This window comes from Panthera onca, chromosome F1 (genome assembly GCF_046562875.1).
Source record: "Panthera onca isolate mPanOnc1 chromosome F1, mPanOnc1 haplotype 2, whole genome shotgun sequence".
Lineage (NCBI taxonomy): Eukaryota > Metazoa > Chordata > Mammalia > Carnivora > Felidae > Panthera > Panthera onca.
Window position 1 is genome coordinate 69,540,067 of NC_138355.1, and position 22,134 is coordinate 69,562,200.

The 22,134-nt window shown below is 63.1% G+C and overlaps 1 protein-coding gene across 1 annotated transcript; it reads right to left on the reverse strand.

Moving 5' to 3' along the window:
* Nucleotides 1-1,621: 1,621 nt before the first annotated feature.
* Nucleotides 1,622-20,515, reverse strand: NTRK1 (neurotrophic receptor tyrosine kinase 1). The gene is made up of 17 exons (XM_060644609.3): nucleotides 20,271-20,515; nucleotides 16,528-16,602; nucleotides 16,181-16,252; nucleotides 14,512-14,580; nucleotides 13,718-13,863; nucleotides 13,342-13,484; nucleotides 10,963-11,095; nucleotides 9,016-9,342; nucleotides 8,567-8,584; nucleotides 8,355-8,410; nucleotides 7,974-8,076; nucleotides 7,312-7,458; nucleotides 6,896-7,026; nucleotides 6,592-6,764; nucleotides 3,619-3,859; nucleotides 3,180-3,338; nucleotides 1,622-1,996 (listed from the first exon to the last, which is right to left on the reverse strand). Exons 1-17 carry the CDS (start codon nucleotides 20,477-20,479, stop codon nucleotides 1,811-1,813), a joined length of 2,388 nt encoding a protein of 795 aa, XP_060500592.1. The 5' UTR covers nucleotides 20,480-20,515; the 3' UTR covers nucleotides 1,622-1,810.
* Nucleotides 20,516-22,134: the final 1,619 nt, after the last annotated feature.

Consider the following 22,134-nt stretch of genomic DNA (forward strand, 5'->3'; position numbering starts at 1 on the left):
GCGATGGCCCAAATCCTGCTCATGCGGGAGGCCCCCTATGGCCCTACCTCTGGGGTCTCCCAGGCTGGCACTGCCCCACCCCCTCCTCAGCCCTGAACTGGGGCTCCAGGGGCAGGGGAGGTGGGGAGGATGGGGGCGCAGGTGAGACAGAAAGCGTCCCAAGACCCCATGCTGTTCTCCAGGACATTCTCTGATTCAGTTGCATGTCTCACCTGTGTCTGTTTCCAGCATGCACCTGCACCCTGTCTCTCCATCGGTGTCCCTCTGTCTCTCTGGGTGTCTCTCTGTCTCTCCCCTCTGTTCTCATACGTCCCTCTGCAGTCTTTGCATGTCTCCGAGTCTGTAGATCCTGTCCTGGTCTCTCTCCAGGCACCTGTCCCTGGCCTACCTGTTGGATGTGATCCCCGACCCCGTCTCTCCCGCCACATTGCCACCCGCCCCCTTACCGCACCTGCTGTAAGCCCTGCCTTGCCAGGTGGTGTAGTACCGCCTCACTCCTCCCAGGTCAGGAGAGCAGGGCCTGTGAACTTGGCCCTCAGGGACCAACCCCCACCCCCGCCCCCATCAATCAGCCTGCAGCCCTGGGTCAGACCTCCATTAGCACTAACCAGCCTGGACAAGAGGCAGACACCATCGGGCTAGGCCTAGGGGTGATAAGGCCCAGATTGAATCACTGTGTGGGGGGAGCTGGGCACCCAAGGACATGAGACAGCCGCGACATTAGCCCTGAGGAGCCTTGGGGAGTGTGGGTTATTGTGGGAGCTGAGCAGGTGATTGGAAGTGATGGGGCGGGAAGCAGGAGGTTGGGGGGGGAGGGGCGGGGGGCGGGCACTGCTCCTCCAGGGCTCCATGTGATGAAGATGGGGGCAGGGCCCAGGTCCTGAGGGGATCCTCGGCCAGCTTCGAAGCCTCAAGAAGCCTGGGGCCACTCAGTAAAGCCAAGTGCTGTTCCGAGGGGCAGAGGGGAAAGGAGACCCTACCTCCTCCTTGGGCAGAATGGCACAGGGAGACGTCTCTATCCTTCCGAAACAGACACCTTGCCCAGTCCCTGGCCTCCAGATGCTGATCTCCAAGCACTTAGAGCCCGGAAGAGTGACAGAGCGGAAGGCACATGGCGTCCTGCCTCCCCCACCACCCTCCTATCCCGGCCTCGCCACGTGCGCACGCGCGCACACATGCACGCGCACGCACACATGCACGCACACGCACGCACGCTCAAGCTCACTCTCTCTCTCATCCACTGGTCCTATCATGTGCCCGCCCTGTTCTGCCCACACCAGTACCAGGCGGACCCACCCCACGGATACTCCCGCCCGGTCCGCCGTGACATCTAACTTCCGCCTCGCGCTGCAGCCTCAGCCTTCGCGAACACGAAGCGCGGAGAAGGACGAGTCGGCTCTGAAGTTCTAGAAAGCCTGCCCTGAGGCTGCCTCTCCACCAGGTGAACACAATGGTCACAAGACTAGGAGGCTGCCACAGCTGGAGGTGACAGCCGCATGGACTAGGGCCACCGCGGAGGGCAACTAGAGAGGGGAGGCTCATCCCCTGCCTGAGTCTCGATACCCCTCTCCCGGAGTGACGTCATCCCAAGAACTGGCGAGAGACACGCGGCCAAGGGGTAATAAATATAATTGCCATGACGGAACCTGCCCAGAGAAGCAGGGACATCCTGTGCTCCCAGACCCCACTTGTCCCCTCCGGCATGCTGAGGGTGAGTTAGATGCTGAGATCACCCCAGGGGCTGCTGGGAACTGCAGGGGTGACTGATGGCAGGCCCGGGATTCCGGCTGCCCGGCCCCTGGGTGGCCCCCTAGCCCAGGACGTCCAAGTAGACAGGAGGCGCCTGGGCCAGGGCCTGCAGCCGGGCGTGCACCTCCTTGATGCTGTGGCGTTGCTGTGGCTCCCGCTGCCAGCAGCCCCGCATGATGGCGTAGACCTCCGGTGGGCAGGCCCGGGGCCGCTCCAGCTCGCGCCCCTGCGTGATGCACTCGATCGCCTGGGGACACCGAGGCGGGGGAGAGAGAAGAGGGCACGCGGTGCTGGAGCGCCACCCCCCGGAGGCTCTCCCGGCAGGCCACACACAGGTCTGGGCCTCTGGGCTACTAATCTTCTAAAAGGATGTGGTGAACCACCGGGACACTGAGCAGTGGGAAGGATTCAGGCTAGGTAGACTCTGGGGGTAGGAGCTTCCAGAAGGGCTGGAATCAGACCCTCAGAAGACCTGCCAGGTGACGTGAGGAAGGGGAGGGGCCCCGACATTTGCCAAATCCACCGGCCCAGGGCTGAGGGCTGAATGGGGGGGGGGGGGGGATGGCCCCCCACCTCTCAGCTCCAGGGGGCAAAAAGAAAAGAGAGCAGGATTGCAGGTAACCCTCGAAAAGGGTTTGCAATTTAAGGCACAGGGCGACCCCACTCCCTTTTCTCTTCTGTAGGCACCATTCTGTGGGGACCTAGCTCCTCCGAAAGTTTGAAACGGCAGCAGGAGAGACCAAAGTTAGACTCCAGGAAGGACTGTCAGAGCAGCGAAGGGATCCAGGGACGGAGAGATGGTGGGAGGGAGGTGGGCGAAGGGGCCTGGAGCCTCTTCCCCCCTTCTCCCCTCCCTCCCCATTAGAGGACTTGGGTTATGGGCAGCACTAATTCCATTCCTTCTCTCAGTGCTTGAGAAAATTAAAATCTATAACCCTCTCCCCCACCCCACCGGCCTCCAGGGAGCAGACTGCATTAGCAGGAGAAATGGAAACTGACAGCTGCGAGCCAAGGAGGGGGAGGGGGGGCTGCTCCGGGAGACAGAACACCTGGGGCCCCGCGGTGGCCGCGTCCGGCCGCGCGGGCAGACGGAGCACCAGGCCTGTCCTTCCTGCAGTCTGACCTCCGGCCTTCCTGCTGCGGCCTCAGGCCCTCTGGTGCTGTGCTCCTCCTCCCGGGCCTCTCCCTTCCACCCTGACAATGCCTGCGAGGTCTGTAACGTGCAGCTAGGGATGGGGGTCTGGGCTCGGTCTGTAAAGTGCTTTGGGGCTCCCCCAGGAGCCAGCTGGGCCTGGGCTAGGACGGTGAGTGGGAAGAATGCTGGGGGGGAGGGGCTGGGGGGAGGAGGCCCAGAGCTGTGGGGACGCTGGATGGGGGCAGAAGGGGACAGGAGGGGCAGGGCTGGGGTGGGGGGGGCGGGCGGGGCTGACCTCGGTGTTGGAGAGCTGGTACCAGGGCTGTTTGCCGTAGGTGAAGATCTCCCAGAGCACCACGCCGAAGCTCCACACGTCGCTCTCGGTGGTGAACTTGCGGTAGAGGATGCTCTCGGGGGGCATCCAGCGGATGGGGAGCATGGTGCGGCCCCCCACCTGTGGGCGGCACCGTGTCACTGCTGGGGGGAGGGGGGGGACCCGCTGCTCCCGCGCATCCCGCTCCCGCCCGCCCGTGGAAGCGGCTCTGGGCCCGCGCTAAGAGGGAAGAACCCACGGTGTCTTTTCCGTCTGTCCGGGAGAGCAGAGAGCCGAGGAGGGGGGTTCAAGTCCAGAGCCGGCAGCCTGGGCCCCCACACCACCCTCCTGGGGTCGAGGAGCCCCCGGGGGGGTGGTCTGCAGTGCCGGTGCGGCCCGGGCCGGGACCAAAGACCCTTACTCGGTAATAGTCGGTGCTGTAGATGTCCCTGCTCATGCCGAAGTCGCCGATCTTGACCACCAGCCCCTGACCCACCAGACAGTTGCGCGTGGCCAGGTCCCGATGCACGAAGTGCAGACCTGCCAGGTACACCATCCCGGCAGCGACCTGGCTAGCCACGGCCAGCAGCTGGGACAGGCCCAGGGGGCCCGGAGCCACGTCCTCCCTGCCAGCCAGCAACTTGGCGTCGGGCCCGTGGGACCTGCCAGAGAGTGAGGGAGAGGGGCGGGCTGGGGGGGGAGAGCCCCCAGGAGGTGGAGGCTGGGGAGCCTGGGGAGCTGGGGTGGAAGCGGGGTGGGGACTCAGGAGAATGGAGGAAGGGAAGAACAGGGAGGCGGCTGTCTGGAGGGGCTGGGATGGGCCCGCCGGGTGTGCCCCCCTCCAGAGCCCTCACCGCTGCCCACACTTCCCACATTCGTGCCCCACCCCCAGGCAGCCCCCTTGAACGCTGAGCCCAGCATCCACCTGCCCGCTGGCCCCTGCATCTCTCGCTCACGGGCACCTCCCACTCGGTCCTGTAGATGCTTAGCATCTTCCGCCAAGTCTCCGCCTTCCTCCGTGAAGGGAACCTCCCTCCCCAGCCTCCGAGCCTGAAACCTGGGGGTCCTCCTGCCTCTCTCACCTTCGCCCTCAACATCCAGCCTCCTGTGGGGTCCTCCTTCCTTCCCGAGGTTTCCAGGACGCCCTCCACCTCCCACACGGCCACCACCAGGCCAGACCAGTCCAGACCACTCAGCCCCATCCCCCAGATACGCCTTGTGACCCCTGCCTGAGCCCAGGGCTTTGTCAGCACCGCCCCTTCCTACTGGCCAACTTTCTCCTGGTCCACTTATTTCTTCGTTTCTTCCAAAGCCTGTTAAACACCTCCAGTGTGCCAAGCATCAGAGCTCAGGTGGAGAGGAGGGTACAGATAAAGGGGTCACCGCAGTGCAGTGGGGGGGGCACCTGATGGGCACTCGGGCCGGAGATGGAAGAAGTCAGGGAAGACTTCCTGGAGGAAGAGACATTTAAAGTGAGACTCGAACCCTGAGGAACAGAGGTGACTAAGCCATTCAAAAGGGTCAGAGACAGAGGTGAAGTGGCTGGGAGGGAGACCCGAAGTGCCAGGCAGAGGGAGCTGTGAGTGCAAAGGCCCTGAGGTGAGAAGGAACAGATGGCCCTCCTAGGGAATGTCTTCCAGACTTATCAGAAGCTTTCATGGTCCCCTCCTTTGGTTCTCCGTGTTCCATGCAGCCATGAGAGCCGCTTCTCCCACAGCCCGGGCCCCAGATAGCAGCATCACCAGCACTCAGCACGGAGCCCACACCGGGGCAGTGGGCAAGGGGAAGGCCTGCTGTGGACTCCAGTTCCGCTCAGCCCATCCACCCACACTCAACATCGGGCCCTCCCTCCTGCTCCCCAGCCTCCACTGCGTCCTCCTCCTGCAGGGAATTAAGCTTAGACCCTGAGGTCTCTCCCAACTGAATTCTGTACACCTCACTCCCAAGGGGGCGTCTGGAGACCAAATCACGACCATTAACTGGACAGCCACAAAATGCTTTCTTATCCGCAATCACAGTCCCCCCACCCCGCTCTTGTCCCACTTAGTGGCAGGGAAACTGAGGTCAGAGAAGAAAACTACCAGGTCACAGCTGATCCAGCCCTGGCCCTCCCCCTTCCTCCCTCACACCTGACAATGTCCCGTCCTGCAGAAGGGGGAATCTCATGCAAGAGGGACTCAGCAGAGGGAACATGTGACCATCACAGTCAGGGCTTGAGACACGGCTCTACCTGGGGTCATACTCTCCCCTGGGCCGCTGACCACCTTCGTGCCCTGGGGCAAGTCACTTAAGCCTCATCTGTGAAATGGGCACCTTTCCTGAAGTTCTTAAAACTGTCGGCACACGTCAGTAAACGCATCGGAGTTGTTCTGCCCAAAGCAAAAGAAGTGAATTTCTAGTAACTCCCTCCAAGTGTAAATTGCCACATGCTCTCGGAGAGCATGAAAAATAAAAGTCTACTTATGTTATTACACAGATGTGTACAAACACACGCAGCCCTAGTGAAAGTGACTTAGTCGCTTAGTGAAAGTGACTCACTTAGGAAGTGAGCATAGATCATGGAGCCTGGAGCTCTGCAAGCGCCTGACAAGCGTTTGTTACTGTTGCTGTAACTCTCTAAACCCCACCTCCTGGGAGCCCGGCTCCTGCGTGCCATTGCGCCACGGGCCACTCCGCCACGGGCCACTCTGCCACGGGCCACTCCGCCTCGGGCCACTCCGCCACCGGCCACTCCTCCACGGCCACTCCCCCACACGCCACGCCCCCACGGGCCACTCCGCCACCAGCCACTCCTCCACGGCCACTCCGCCTTGGGACACTCCGCCACCAGCCACTCCCCCACGGGCCACTCCGCCACTGGCCACTCCTCCACGGCCACTCTGCCTCGGGCCACTCCTCCACGGCCACTCCGCCTTGGGCCACTCCGCCACGGCCACTCTGCCTCGGGCCACTCTGCCACCGGCCACTCCGCCACGGGCCACTCCGCCACGGGCCACTCCTCCACGGCCACTCCTCCATGGCTACTCCGCCTTGGGCCACTCTGCCACGGCCACTCTGCCTCGGGCCACTCTGCCACGGCCACTCCGCCACCGGCCACTCCGCCTTGGGCCACTCCGCCGCTCACGAATGCATACCACTCTCTGCAAAGCCGCCTCCCCTGAGGTACAGCTCCCGACTCCTGCTAGTGCCACCTTCCCGACTGCCGCCACCCTGTCCTCTGCGCACGCCGCCTCCGGCGTTCACGCATCTGCCCTAGAGCTCCCCGGGGAGGCAGCCGTGCCTTCCCGCTCCTTCTTGGCGCCGCCTCTCGACTCAGGGATGCGCGCGTAGGGAAGGGATGAGGGGCTCGGGGCCAGGGGCCAGCGCGGGGGGGGCGGGGGGCGGGCACTCGTACCGGAGGAAGCGGTTGAGGTCGCCGTGGCGCATGTACTCAAAGACCATGAGCAGCGGGCGGCCCTCGGTGCAGACCCCGAAGAAGCGCACGATGTGCTGGTGCTGGAGCACGGTGAGCAGCTGGGCCTCCCGCTGGAAGTCCTGCCTGGCGCTCTCGGACACCTCCTTCAGCGCCTGGACGGCGGGGCGGCACTGAGTGCAGCACCCCCCCCCCCGCCCCCCCGCAGCCCCAGCTCACGTCAGGGAACGCTGGTGCTCCTGCGGGAGGTGGCCCGGCCAGCGGTGCGTCACCCACGGGGTCTCACCTTGACGGCCACCAGCATCTTGTCCTGCTCGGGCAGCAGGTTGTAGCATTCGGCCAGGAAGACCTTCCCGAAGGCGCCCTCGCCCAGCTCCCACTTGAGCACGATGTCCCTGCGCTTGATGTGGTGAACACCTGCAGAGAAGCTCGAGGGATCACGCACGGGAGCCCCAGCCTCTGGGAGCGGGGGCGAAGTGCCAGCCAAGGGGGTGGCTGGGGGCTGCCGGGAGCCTCCACGTGCTCACCAAGCCCCATGCCGTGGTGTGGACGGGGGTGGGGGCAGATGGGGGGGGGGAAGGCCCGTTCGGGCCTGGGGTGGGCAAAGGAGACGCTACCGGGGCTTACACACACACACACACACACACACACGTGCACACACACCCAGGTCCCCCCCACCCTTGACCCAGGATAGCCGCTCACAGGCATCACTGAAGTATTGTGGGTTCTCAATGATGTGGCCTTGGAGCCCAGAGCCTTTGCCCTCAGTGGGGGACAAGGAGCTGCCACCTAATGTCATGAAATGCAGGGACATGGCCAGTCCGTCCTCTGGAGCCAGCACAGCTGTGCCTGGGGAAGAGACATAGCCATGTGGAGGGGTCACAGCCCAGGTGCCCGCCCTGGCCCCCGGCAGGTGCAGGACACCAGGCAACCCCACCTCCCCACTTGCAGGGGAGGACTGGAGGAGCGGAGGGGCAAGTCGGCCGGCAGGGGAAGGCGGGGCGGGGCGGGGGGGCACCGCGGCCTCTCTCCGTCTGGCTCCTGTCCAACCCCAGGCCCCGTGGGCCACCAGAGAACTCCCCCGCCACCCCCCTACAGAGCTCAGACCTCCCAGACCCACTTAGTGTTTGACTACAGTCCAGCCACCAATTAGCAGCTGCTGCCTCTGACGCTGCCCCAGCCCCGGCCCCGACACGCTCACTCACACTCACTCACACCCACGAGCCCTGCAGCCAGGCGCCCAAACACCCCGGCACACCCCCGAGCACTCTACCTGCCCGCGGGCCCCCCACACAGAGGACAGAGCCCGCAGGACAGACTGACGGACAGACTGACGGACAGCCTGCTATGGCACCCCCACTCACGGTTGATCCCAAACTTGTTTCTCCGTCCACATTTGTTGAGCACAAGGAAGAAGGCAGAGAGGAGGAGGCAGGCAAAGACGGCCAAGCCCACGGCCACTGAGACCTGCGGGGCGGGGGAGGGGGCAGACCCAGAATTCTTCCTATGGCCTCAAAGCTCCCCCAAAGCACATGGCTTCTCCGGCCTGCGCAGGGGCCCAGAGTCAGGCCCCTAGACCTGCCCCCTACTCCCCTGGCGCCCCAGGCCGTGGCTGTGAGGGTGGCTGAGGGAGCTCAGGCCACACGGTAGAGGTCCCCACGCTGTGACCAGAAAGGACACATGGACAAGCCACTAGCCCAGACTCCGGACCCCAAGTCCTCGGCAAGCTTCCCGCCCACACTCACCCCAAAAGGGGTTTCGTCCTTTTTCTCCACTGGGTCTCCGGACGTGCTGTTCGAGTCTGTGGGGACACAGGGGAGAGTGGGCACACTCAGTGCCTCCTGCAGCAATGCCCCCCCGCCCCCGCCGACCCTTGGGGGGTCAGGTCAGCCGTGCCCCCTGCCCCAGCCTCGCCTTCAGACCAGACAGAACCCGCCCTCCGGCCTGAGCTACTCACCCACCGGCGAGAAGGAGACTGCCGTGGGAGGAGGAGAGAAAGCCATCAGATGCCGGGCGGAGAGTGGAGAGTCACCCCCCGCCCTTCCCCCAGACTCATCCCTTCCCGGGGCGGGGTGGGACAGGGAGGTGACGCTGCTGGACCTTGCTGAGAACAGGCACGTGGCCCCTTGTAGCCGAGCCACGGATGCCCTGGGGCAGGGCCCTCTCTCCTGCCAGCCCAAGCGAGTGGACTAGCCCCGGGGGGTTCGGGGCTCCTGGGCTGGGAGGGGGGGCGGGCCAAGGAGGCCAGCACCGAGCCTGTCACCACAACCCCAGGCCCCGGCACCCCAACTTCTGGGGTCGGGATCACAGCAGCGTGTGGGCAGGGCCTACCCACCCCCCCCCGCCCCCTCGACACCCGCACCCAGGGGGAGCCAGGGGGGACAGGGTTCAGGGTGGCCCTCGCACCGGGGATGGGGTCTTCGGGGTTGAACTCGAACGGGTTGTCCATGAAGGCCGCCAGCACGGAGGCGGCGGCCCGGCCAGAGGGGTTGGCGGCCAGCAGCGTGTAGTTGCCGTTGTTGACGTGGGTGGGCTGGTTGAGGCGCAGGCAGCCGTGCCGCACGGTCTCGTTGGCCGCCGGCTCCAGGAACTCCGTGAAGATGAAGCTCGTCTCGTTGAGCACCGAGCCGTTGAAGAGCCAGCGCAGGGAGGGCGCCGGCTGCCCGTCCACCGAGAAGGGGATGCACCAGTGGTGCAGCTCTACGGCGGCATGCAGCTGCACACTGGCCGGGACTGCGGGCCACAGACAGGGGCGCGGCGAGGTCAGCCGCCGGGGAGCCCAGCGTGGCCCCTCCAGGTCAGGGAGGGGGGTGGGGGGGGGGGCGGGCAGAGCCAGAAATCAGGTGGCAGGCCTCAGGGAAACGGGTGAGCAGCCCCTAACGAATTCCCCGGGAGGGACATTTTGGAGAAGGGCGACAGTAAATCGTCAACCAACCAGGCAGCAGGTGCACGAAATGCAGAGGCTTAAAGCACTTAAGCGGTGGCCGTGAGCAAGCAACGGCCCCGGAGAAGCGGGGTGCCCGGCTGCGGAAACTAAGCACGCCGTGTCTCTCGGACAAGAGATCCGGAAAAATTAAGTGCAGTCAAGCTTAAGAAGACCGCGAGAGGGCCTAGACATCAAACAAGCAAAACGTATCTAGTTAAAAAGCTTTCTGAAAACAGATACGGGTTTGAAAGAGACCCGACCTAAAAAAAGCAGACACATACATGTCAGGCAGCGGGATCCCCCTCGGCAGGGAGCGAAGCAGCCAAAGCCACTCCCACCGACACGGACGAGCCCGAAAACGTGCCGCTGAGCAAAAGAATGCACAATAATAGTGGCGGGGTGATTCCACGCGTGCGACGCACAGGGACAGGTAACACGAAGCCACCTTGACGGGGCTGCGGGACGGGTGTCAAATTGTTTTTAAAAGCAAGGAAAAGAGGGTCACGGAAGTCCAGATGGGGCAGAGAAAAAGGATGGCGAGAGGAAGGGAGTGTCTTCAGAAGAGCTGAAGAGTGATCACTGTTTAAAGTGTCTGAGTTTGGGGCGCCCGGGGGCTCAGTCGGTTAAGCATCCGACTCTTGGTTCCGGCTCAGGTCACGATCTCACGGTTTGGGGGCGCGAGACCCAGCCTCGGGCTCTGTGCTGACAGTGGGGAGCCTGCTTGGGATTCTCTCTCTCCCCCTCTCTCTGCCCCTCCCCTGCTCCCTCTCTCTCTCTCTCTCTCTCTCTCTCTCTCTAAGAATAAATAAATAAAAACTTAGATGGAAACCAATTTGACAATAAATTTCATGTATCGAAAAAAATAGCGTTAAGAGCTAACAAAATAAATAATTAAAAAAATAAAAACTTAGAAACAATTTTAAATAAAAAGAAAATAAAGTGCCTAGGTTTTATGTACAAATCTAGATCATAGATCACAACTAAAGAACTATGTAACGCACCGGGTTTAAAGTGATTTGTTGGCAGACCTAGGGGAATTAGGCAGCGAGCCTACAGAAGAAGCCGGGAGGGGAATTTCTTGTCTTAAGACTAGGATGCGCGACAAGAGTACTACGAAGGCTACGAAGGGTCAGGCGGTGAAGCGATCCAGCAGGGAGCAGTGAGAACAGCCGGGCGGCGGGCACCAAGGGCCTCAGGTAGCAAGACTTGGGCAGGGGGCCAAAAAGAAATCCATCACCATCCCTCCGGCCTTGACAAGCCCCCAGGACTTCCCCCACAGGATCAGGTTTTCATGGGAATCTGGAAACAGCTGGGCAGGAGCAGCTGTGGAGACACATATCCCGGCCCATCCTCCAGCCCCCCACCCCCACAGCCTCTCTTCAGGGAAGGAGGGGACATGGGGGTGGGGGGCCGTCATTGGGACTCACAGGACACGTTGACCTGCACGGAGACTTCAGCCCGGCCCACATCATTCTCCGCCCAGCATGTCACATTCTTCCTGTTGAGGTCACTGGTGACATTGGCCAGGGTCAGCCCCAGGGATGGCAGAGCCCCAGATTGCTGGGTCAGGGAAGAGAGGGGGAAATCAGGCAAAGTGTCAGCAGGCTTGGGTATGGAGGCAGGGGGCCGGAGCTGAGGTCTTTGGGGGAGCCCCTGGGGCTCCAGATGGAAAAGGAAGAAGGCGTAGGGGGAGGAAAGAGGTGCAGGAGAGAATATAGCAGAGAACGGCCCCCCTCCTTTAGAGCTCGTTCGCAGACTATGTCCTGAATCGTGTATTTAACGGTCCAAAACATCTAGAACGTGACCAGTAACCTCAAAATAGGCACGGGATACCCTGAACCAAAACCACCGTCCGAGCAGCTAAACAGATGCCAAGAAACCCAAGCGCCAAACAGACACAACGCACTGGACGAACCAGCTGGGGTCTCGCCACCCTGCTCGTTTTTGTTTTACACACAGTTCTAATGGTCTCAGCCCAAGGAAGGCCAGAAACGCAGAGGCGGCTTGGATGGCAGGGCGGCAGGTGGGAGGGACAGCGGCAGCATGACCCCACCCACTTTGGCAGATAAACACAGAGAGTGAAGTTACAGGCAAAGCGACTAGATTCTGAATCATCATCGAAAGATTGAATCAGCTTCAGATTCTCTTCCTAAGAAACTGCGGCTACGTGCCAGTTCCATGACCTTAGGACAATTCTTAATCTTGCTGAACCGTGGTTTTCTTGTTTTGTAAGCTAGGGAGGTAGACAAAATGATCTTTTGACGTTCTAGAAAGCTGTTTTCATAAAATGATGAAAATACACGAAACAGTGGATGACCCTCACTTATCTGGAAATTTCCTAAATGTGGAATCCTTTGAATAAGTGTGGGAGGAGGTGAGCCTTCCCCCGGTTTCCACTGGAGTATTAGCCTGAAGACTCCAGAAGAGCCCTCCAGTCTCTTGTGCAAGCTCTGGGTTCCAGGCTCCTCCAGGGGGAGCCCTGCCCTGCCCTGCCCCCCGCTTCTCTTTGCTGTCCCATCTCCCCCAGATCACTCTGGGCATAGGGCATCCCACTAACTCAGAGCTGCTCCACGATCCCCCAGTGTCCTGAGGGTGACCAGCACCCCCTGCCCTCTATTTAACCCAGTTGGGTGTGGCTTTTCTATAGGAAGTTTCTAGAAAACAGAAGCGGTGGCAAACATGTAAGTCTCCCAGAGAGAAAAAGCAAAACCCTGGAATTTCCCAAAGCAGTTGACCAGAGGTGTCTCCACAGAGGGTCACGGCCAACCTCCTGCCTCTACCTTGTTCCCTTCCACTGCTCACTCTCGGGGGCTGTGCTCTCGGGAGGGAAGGAGCCACACAGTGGCTAGTGGTCCCCCCACCGTGCCTGGATCCCCTGCTCTGGTGGTTCCTCCTTCAGTATTGTTCCAGGGGCCTCCAGCAATTCTGGGGGATGGTTCCCTCCCAAAGCGAGGGCCTCCGCACTGAACACGCTGGTCTGGCTCCTCCCAGGGCCCGGACCCTGCGTGTCTCCTTGTGGGGCCAGAGTTTTGGGTGGGCGCAGCCTATCGTCCACCCCTGCTGATCTTGTCAACAAGGCCTGAGCCTGCTGCGGCTACACTGCCATCATCAGCCTGACGACAAAGGGCAAGGCGTGGGAAGATGCCCAAAGACACATCTGCAGGACAGAGATAGCAGCCAGAGTGTCCAGAGGCAGGCGGGACATCAAAGGTCATCATGTCCACCTCCGCAGTAGACAGATACGGAGACCAAAGTGCAGGCAGATTGAGGCATTTTTCCAAAAGTCAGTCCAAAAACTCATTAGTGACAAAGCTGGACCCAGACCCGGGCCTTCTTCCCTAATACGGTCGTCACACGCCCAAGAAGACGCTGCTTCCAGAATCTCCAGAAAAAGACGGGAAGAATCCTGAGGACTCACCTGGGTGCCAGGACCACAAATACTGTGCTCTCTCCCTCGTCTCGTTTCCTTCTCCAGAAAGCAGGTGCACGGCAGGGATAGTCTGTGGGTTCAGGGACCTTCTCTTTTGCAGCCAGAGAGGGGCCTAAGTCCTGGCGGCCCCAGCAGAGCCTGGGGTCCCTGCTGGGCCAGTGCCCACCCTGAGGGTACGTGTGCACCTGCCCCACAGAATGAGCCTCGGCCCCGTGGAGTTAAGCCGTATCTGTCCATCCCTCACGCTCTACGTGCTTCCTCCTCACTGTCTCTCTTTTCCTGTCTTTGGCCCCGTGTCCTGTCCGAGCCTCTCCTGGGAGGAGGGGAAGAGGAGGACCAGGGATGGGGGGCGGGGGTGGGATACAGCGCTTCTCACCGTCACCGTGGCCGACTCCTCCAGCTCCGTGAGGATCCAGCCAGCTTGCTCCAGGCCCCGCCCCTCCACCTGGCATTGTAGCAACACATCGTCCCCCACGTTCACGGAGGCATTGGGCGTCTGGACCTTCAGCACGGGCACACCTGGCAGCCCGGGACGGCCAAGGGAGGTCAGAGCAGGGAGTGGCCTTGGGGCCCTCCCTGGCGCCATGCCTCCTCCCCCACCGTCCTCAGCGACCCTGAGCCCTTACTGGCAATGCCTCCCAACCTCCAGTCCCCCCAGCTTTTGCCAGTGCCCGCTCCCCAGTCCCCTCTCAGTGCCCGCTCCCGGGGCATGCGGCTCCTTCCCAGCCCCTTACACCACCTCCAGCACCTACCACAGCTGGCGTTGGACAAGAGGGCCAGGGGCCCCTGCCCGGGACACTGCAGCCTCTGTGCAGGAACTCCGCCCAGGCCCTCCTCCTCCCAGCGCAGCAGCCAGTGCAGGGCACAAGAACAGCGCAGAGGGTTCCCCGACAGGACCCTGTGGGCACGGGGACACCGAGAGAGGGTCAGGGCGGGGCAGGTGTCAGCCAGGGGAGCCACAGAGAAGGAGGTATCACAGTAAGAGGGAGTGCAGTCAGAGCGCAGGGGCGGGAACGTCCACAGGGAAAGGAGCGGGGACAGAGGAGAGGCTCCTCCTCCTGGGGACCCAGGAACAAGACATCGTCACAAGAAATCGCATCTGGAAAGTCAAGGAGCCGGCTGGGGGCTCCACGCAATTGCCCCGCCCCAGCGGGCTCCCTGGGATGACAGGCCGGGCGAGGCCTCTGAGCAGGGTGACAAAGAGGGAAGGGCGCTGGGGTGGCCCACAGGCCCCAGGTGCCGACCGCACACACAGACCTCTGCTGCCCAGCCGGCCCGCGTGCACAGGGTGCCGGCAGTGTGGGCAGATGCACGCGCGGCCCCCAGCCTCCAGTGGGCCTGCGGCCTCTTTGATGGGGGTCACGGTCACGTGCCGAGTCCCTGTCTCGGGTCTCAGCTCGCTGCCGAACACGTAGTCCCCAAAGAGCGTGCCCCGCAGCTCCACACACACCCAGTGACACACCTCCACACAGGGATACGAGTCCCCATGCACACGCGCACACACACACGCACACACCGCCCGGCCCCCTGGAAGCCCCACACTCACAGCTCCTGCAGCGACAGGCCCTGGACGGTTTTCCAGGAGAGAGACTCCAAAGCGTTAAAGGAGAGATTCCTGTGGGAGGTGAGATAGAGACAGTGGCCTTGAGCCCCAGCTGGCCTGCTCTGCTCTGGCCTGGGGCGGGGGGGGGGGGGGGGGGGAGCCCCGGGAGCCACAGGAAGCTGCTGTCCGCCCCCCCCTCCTGGGGCAACAACCAGAATCATCCAAGGGGCACCGGGGTCGGGACAGGTTAGGCTCTTTGAGTCCTCCTCTCCTCCCTGGGACAGCAAGGGTTAACCCCACTTAACCCCCTCCCTAGACCCCAGGGAGGGGGTCCCAGGGAACAGCCGCTCCCCTCTCCCCCACCCTGGCCCCAGCTGGCAAAGTGCTGAGGCCCCAGCTGGGGGAAGGGGCTCCATCTGTGCTCCCCTACCCACGAGCCCGGGACGGGCCACAGGAGGAGGGGGATGGGGACCAGGATCTCAGACTCCTTCTTCAGCTCCCCCCACCCCTCCCTTCTCCTCCTCAGGGCCCCTGGCCCCGGGGCCCCTAGCTGGAGACAGGGAGAAGTGAGCCCTGAGGGGTACCAGCTCCTGGCCGCACCGTGAGCCACGTTAGGAGCCCCGGTCGGTGCCTTACGCCAGGCTTCGTCTACAGGGCCTGCCCTGGGGCCCCCGGGTAGCTGTTTGTTGAGCGGCCGACTCTTGGTTTCAGCTCAGGTCATGATCCCACAGTTCAGGGGATGGAGCCCTGTGTCGGCTCTGCGCTGACTGCACGGGGCCTGCTTAGGATCCTCTCTCTCCTCTCTCTCTCTGCCCCTTCCTCCTCCCCCGTCAAAATAAACATTAGAGGCGCCTGGGGGGCTCAGTGGGTTAAGCTGCCAACTTCAGCTCAGGTGATGATGTCATGGTCGGTAAGTTCGAGCCCTGCCTCCGGGCTCTGAGCTGGCGAAGCCTGCTTGGGGTTCTCACTCTCTCCTCTCTCTCCTCTCTCTCTCTCTCTGCCCTTCCCTCACTCGTGCTTTCTCTCTCTCTCAAAAGAAATAAATTGGGGACGACACGACCTCTCACCGCGTTGACCGTGAAGATTCACTGACGTCACGTATTGTGAGGTGTCACTGGGCACTCATCTTTAACTGAAGCCCCCAGTGTGTAGTCCGGGATGGAACATCACTTTTGCGTGTGTGACAGAGAGGGGTGGGGGAGGGGCAGAGGGAGACCAAGGATCCAAAGCAGGCTCCGCGCCCACAGCAGAGAGCCTGATTCGGGGCTCGGATTCACGAACCGTGAGATCATGACCTGAGCCAAAGCCAGACACCCCCCCGCCGCCCCCCGCTTCCAGGCTACCCCAGGGGCTCCCGCCGCCCGCTTGCTCCCTCGCACTGGTGTGGATCTGAACTCCGGGAAGAAAAACGGGGCAGGCACCTATGAGACGGACGCATCCTGTGGCAGGCAGCGCGGGGAAGAGACCACGAGGACCTTGGAGCCCACGGGGTGGGAGCTGGGGGGGCTCCCGCCTCCCTGGAGCAGGTGAGGACGAGCCCCAGGAGAACGGGGGAGACACTGGCCCGACCAGCTCGGGGCTTTCTTCAGAATGGGGGGTGGGGGGCACGAGCCCAGCAGCCGCCCAAGTCTGGGGGCCCTCCCGCTCCCTCTGCCCCGCCCGGGCCACTCACAGGCGACTGAGCCGAGGAGTAAAATGGAAGGCATCTGGTGCCACGAAACGGAGCCCGCTCTTCACGATGGCGCTGGGGGCGGGGACAGCAGGATCAGCCCCCCCGGGCCTCAGCTACCCACGCCAGACCCCAGTGCCCAGCACCGGACCCCCCAAACCCTCACAGCCTCCCCGGCTACCCTGGCCCCACTGACCCTCGGGCTTTCTGATCTCCTCCTGGAGTCTCCGAATCCCCGGCCTTTGCTGAGCCCCGTGCCCGCACCCGTGCCCGCACCCCTACCTGCAGCCTCACTGGTGCCCGCACCCACGTCCACACCCGCACCCGCGCCCACACCCGCAGCCCCTCACAGGCCTCTCAGCTCCCCCAGGCCCCTCAGGTCACTGGGCTCCAGATGCCGCAGCCGCTCTTGGTTCTCGATGTAGCTGTGGGGAGAGGGGGCGGAGTCACAGGGGTTCAGCTCTCCAAGTCCCGTATGCCGCCACCGCCTCCCCCACAGTCACACGTGCAGGTGCACACACACTCTTATGAACACTTGCACACACATGCACTCGGGCACACGCAGACCTGCTGCACGCACATACACGCACAGGTACATGCATACACGTATACGCAGAGACACCTCACACTCACACACGTGCGTGCATTCTCTCACCTCTCATGCGTGCACACACAGCCATGCACACACACGCAGGCATACACATACGCACAGAGACACGCCTCCTCAACGCACGTCACACACGCGCCTGTGACGTCAGCACGCCTACGCCCTCACGAGTGGACATGTGTGTGCACATATCTCTCACGTGCACGGATGTACTCACATTCCTAAACACACAGAAGCCCAGTCTCAGCTTGGTGTTCTGCTTTTATGCACAGGGCCTGTCCCACACATGTCAGAAACGGGGGGTCCCGCACATGCTTAGAAATGGGGGGGTCCCACACATGCTCAAAAATGGGGGTCCCGTATGTGTCAGAAATGGGGGGTCTCACACATGCTCAGAAATGGGGGGTCCCACACATGCTCAAAAATGGGGGGCCCCACAAATGCTCAGATATGGGGGGGTCCCGCACGTTTCAGAAATGGGGATCCTGCACGTGTCAGAAATGGGGGGTCGTGCACGTGTCAGAAGTGGGGGGGTCCCACACATGCTCAGAAATGGGGTGTCCCGCACAGGCTCAAAAGTGGGGGGTCCCGTATGTGTCAGAAATGGGGGGTTTCACACATGCTCAGAAATGGGGGTCCCACACATGCTCAAAAATGGGGGTCCCACAAATGCTCAGATATGGGGGGGTCCTGCACGTTTCAGAAATGGGGATCCTGCACATGTCAGAAATGGGGGGTCTCACACATGCTCAGAAATAGGGGGGTCCCACACATGCTCAGAAATAGGGGGGTTCCACACATGCTCAGTAATGGGGTGTCCCGCACATGCTCAAAAATGGGGGGTCCCGTATGTGTCAGAAATGGGGGGTCTCGCACATGCTCAGAAATGGGGGGTCCCGCACGTGTCAGAAATGGGGATCCTGCACATGTCAGAAATGGGGGGTCGTGCACGTGTCAGAGGTGGGGGGTCCCCGCAGAAACACTTGCCTCTTGCTTCCACCAAGGGCCTAGGCTCACCACAGCCACTGCCCCCCCAGCACAGAGGAAGCCCTGTGGTCATGCACATATGTGTTCCCAAACACACATTCACCATCTGCGCTGACCCACATTGCAGCACACGCACGCTCACACACACACACACACACACACGCCCCACCCTCTCCTCCTCAAAGCCACAGCCCCTCCCTACTCAAGCAGCAATTCCTACCCCCCCCCACACACACACCTTTCAGCAGAGCAAGCCAGAGGCACAAGGCTGTTGGCCAGGGACCCCTTGAGCTCCTGCCTGCCCCAGCAGGGACCCAAAAAGGGGGAGAGGGGCAACGGGAGGATGGAGACGGGTGACAGGGGAAGAGGCACAGACTGGCTGGCTTACCTGGCGAGATAGTGGTGGGAAGGCTCAAGGAGGGGGGCAGAAAAACAAAGAGGGGAACAGAGACACCGAAAAGGAGAAAACAAACAGGAAGAGACTGGCAGAGAGAGACACAGGCAAGGAGAAAGACAGATAAGGACAGGCAGACAGACAGATAAGGACAGAGCGCCAGAGAAAGCGAGATAGGGAGCCGGGACAGAAGGCCCTGCGTGTGGAGTTGGGGGTTGCTGACGCCCTGGGCCCTGCCCAGCTTCTGGATCCTTCTGGACTCGGCATGCCAGGGAGTTCCTGAGAACTCAGCTGCCCTGGAGTGGCACGTCAGTGTACCCCCCCCTGCCCCTCCCACATGCCAGGGGCCCCTGACTCACTGCCTGTTCTCAGAAATCCCCTCCTCTACCCTCGCACTTTCCCTCGCTTATAGGAACGGGGCTCAGCCAGCATAACGGACCCCCTCCCCAGCCGGGGCCCCAGCAGGACAGCCAGGTATCAGGCCCTCCGGCCCCTGAGGCCTAGGGGACAATCTCCAGTGACGGTAGGAGACAGTAGGTCCCTGCTCACAGGGTTTATAGAGAGCTGTGGGCACCCAGGGAGGGTGGTGGCTGTGTGCAAGCTGTCAGGCGGCACACTCAAAGCTGCCTCATTCGTTTGGATTCATAATCAATCTGTCTTTTCGAGTCCATTATCTCCTTGTTAGCTCTGCGGGCGAGGGAGGGGAGGAGGAGGGGGCATGCAGGCAGAGGCAGGGGGTCAGGCCGCTGCCCCACCCTGAGGGACATCCCCTCTCCCCACCCTGCACCTCCTAGTCCCCGGCCCAGCCTGTCCCCTACCCCCACCCCACCCCCAGGGCTGGACCCACTTGGGGCCTGGCAGGGAACCGGGGCGAGAGGGGACATTCAGCAGCCTGGGCCCCGATGTGAAGGCACAGGGCACTGAGTGGACTGGACCAGCGGTGGCGGCCTGGATCCCGCGCCCCTCCCATCACGCAGAGACCTAGGCCCAGACCAAGTCAAGGCCATCATCTCGTCTCCTCCTGGTCTCCCTAGGGCCATTAAAGAGAGAGACTGAGGACCTTCCCGTTAATTACCACAAGATACCGGAGTAACTCACTGCCAATTATCACAGGCTGCTCAAGTAACTTCCAGACAGCGACGACGGTTCCCGCCTCGGACGCCTTCCAACCCGTCGCTGCCTGAGGCCAGGGTTCCTCACCCGCCCTCTAAGCCCTAGGCCCCAGGAGGAGGGTTTTTCTAGCAGTTCCTCCCCTCTTCTAGAAGTCTTGCCGGCCCCACCAGTCCCGTGGGATATTCAAGTCTTTTCCAGCCATCACCATGTGATGATGCTTGGGGACCTCTAGGTATTTCTACAGAGTACCCCCATAGGTTCACCAGCTGCTAGGGAGTACTCCAGTATTTTGTAACCAAGTGCTGCAGGACATCAGAGTACTGCAGAATGCTGGAGCTTTCTGCCAGTCTGGGGCCCTGAAAGGAGGAGAGTGTCTCAACAAGAACCCTGACTTTCTGACCCAGGTAGGGGGAGGAGGGTGGAAAGGGAGTCAGGACAGGGACAGAGAGGCCAGGGGTCTCCTTTTCCACCTCGGAATCAAGGGGTGGTGAGGCCACGGCAAGGTGGAAATGGGGAGAGGAGAGCTGGACCACCTCACCAAGCTAGCTCCTCACCACCTCCACCAGCCCAACCCCCAGCATTGCCTGGTCATGACCCAGAACGGGGTGGGGGCTAGTTTCCCCCTGGAAAGGGGACAAGGCGGTAAGGATTTGAAACTAGGGACTCCCCGCAGCTAGCCACCCTCCCCCCCACCCCCACCTCCAGGAGGCAGAGCTTGGGCTCCTGTCTGATCTCCAGAAGGCCGCTTCCACACGGCTGGGCTCCCCCAGGCCCGGTGCACGGACAGCCCCCTCGCCCCAGCCGCACTGAGCACCGCGGTGCTCCCTCCAGACGGTCGCCGCGGTGGGAGCCGCCGCCAGGTGCAGCCTCCCGCCGCGCCCGCCCCTCCCGGGCCCGGCAGGCCCGAGGGGAGTCCGCGCCCTCGGGGCTACGGCTACACCCGTCCGCTCCCACCACCCCCCACCGCCCCGCCCCGCCGGCCGGACACTCACAGCTCCGTCAGGTTCTCAGCGCCCGGCAGGCGGCGGAGGCTCTCCAGGGCCCCAGCCCGGGTGCAGCGCAGCCCCGAGGGGCCGTGGGGGCAGCAGACGTCCGCGCAGGGTGCGGCGCCCGCGGACGCCAGCATCAGCCAGGCCAGCAGGCTGCCCGGCCCCGCGGCCCGGCCGTGCCCGCCCCGCGGCCCGCGTCCGCCTCGCAGCATCGCGCCGCCGGCAGCCGTCCGTGCGCTCGCAGCCGCGGCCGCCGGGCCTCCCCCGACACGTGCGCCGGCCGCGTTAAAGACCCAGCCGCCGGGAAAGGGCGGGGCCCGCGGCCCGCCCCGCCCCGCCCTGCCCCCTCCGGCTCCACCCCCGCCCCTCGGCTCCTCAGCCCCGAGGCTGCCCCCACCCCTTTCGGGGGACCCGGCGCCCCCTTTTTTCCCCAGACCCCCGGCTCCAGAGAGAACTCCTTAGAGGTGTCTGCTGGGGTGGGGGGGTGGGGGAGGGCTGGGAAGTTGATCCGTTATTTCTCCCAGCCTAAAGCAGCTGCCTTTAGGGGGAGAAGAGATGACAGGGCGAGGGCAAGGTTACCGTCGGGGTCATCCCCGCCAGCCCCCGGCCTCAGATCTCCTCACGATGCGCGCCCCTGAGGGAGTGTACGATGTCACTTGGGGATAAAGAAGGCGAAACACTCCCTAAGGCCTAGGAAGAAAGGGGAAGGGACCCCAAAAAGACCAAACGCAGGACCTGGGGAAAGAAAACAGGAGAGGGAGGGCGTCGCCCCAAAACGGCCGGAGCGCCCCAAGGAGCCGGGAGGCCCGCTTTCAGGAGACCACAGGGTGGCGCTAGAGGCGCGCGCGCAGAGTGCGCTCCGCGGGGCTGGGGGCGCGGTCTGCAGCCCCCCAGAGCTGCGCCCCAGGCCCCAGCGGCGGCCCCTGACCCCGGCCGGCCAGCGCCGGGCCCGAGACCGGGTGGGGCCCCGCCGGGCTGGGTTGGCATCGATCGCCGCCCTGACAAGAGCATCGATTTCTGCGCGGAGAAATTAATAGATCTTCTCTTAGCTCCTCGGACCCGGGAGCCGCCCGCGGGTGGAGCTGGGGACCCTTCGGTCCTAGGAGGTCGCGCACCCGGAAAGCCCCGGGATCCCCAGCCCCTCCCACCCCGGTGGCCGCCGGAACCCGCCCGTCTCAAGCCGGGGAGGAGGCAGTAGAGGGCGAGGAAGAGGGTCCGGGAGGAGGGGTTCGGCCGGGAGGGCAGGCGAGGGCCGCAGGGAGCGCGCCAACCAAACCCACCTAGAGGGGTCGCCAGGCCCTCAGCGCAGACTGTGCCCCAGCCCCGGGACGGGGACAGACCGACCGACCGACCGACCGACCGGCGGCCCGCTTTGGGAAGGCGACTGGACAGAGGTGGGCCCCCAGGATCTGGGTCGGAACCGAGGGACTTGGCTGGGACGGATCCTCGCGCGAAAGCGGAGGCGGCGGCCCCCCAGGGGGCGGCGAGGGCCTCGGAGAGGCGAACAGCTTGAATGTTCAGCACACGGTTCGCGTTCCCGCCAGGTTCCAGCAGGCTCGCCCGGCCGGGTCGTGGCCGCCAGAAGTCGCCCAGCAGGTGTCAGAGCGGCAGAACTTACCCCCGCCCCCCACCCCAACTCCAGCCGGCACACGCGGCCCCACGTGAGTGAGTCCGCAGGGGCGATGGGCGAGCTCGTTCCTACCATCCCCCTGTATTTGGCCTTATTTCCCCAACAGACCTGTCCCCCCTCAGTTGTCAGGCTAAATATTTTGGCTTGGCGGGAAGGGCGGAGAGAGCCCGGAGGTCCCAGCAAGCCAATCCGTTGCGCCCCGGGGCGCGGAGGGCGGGAGCTGGGCGCGGCCCCGAA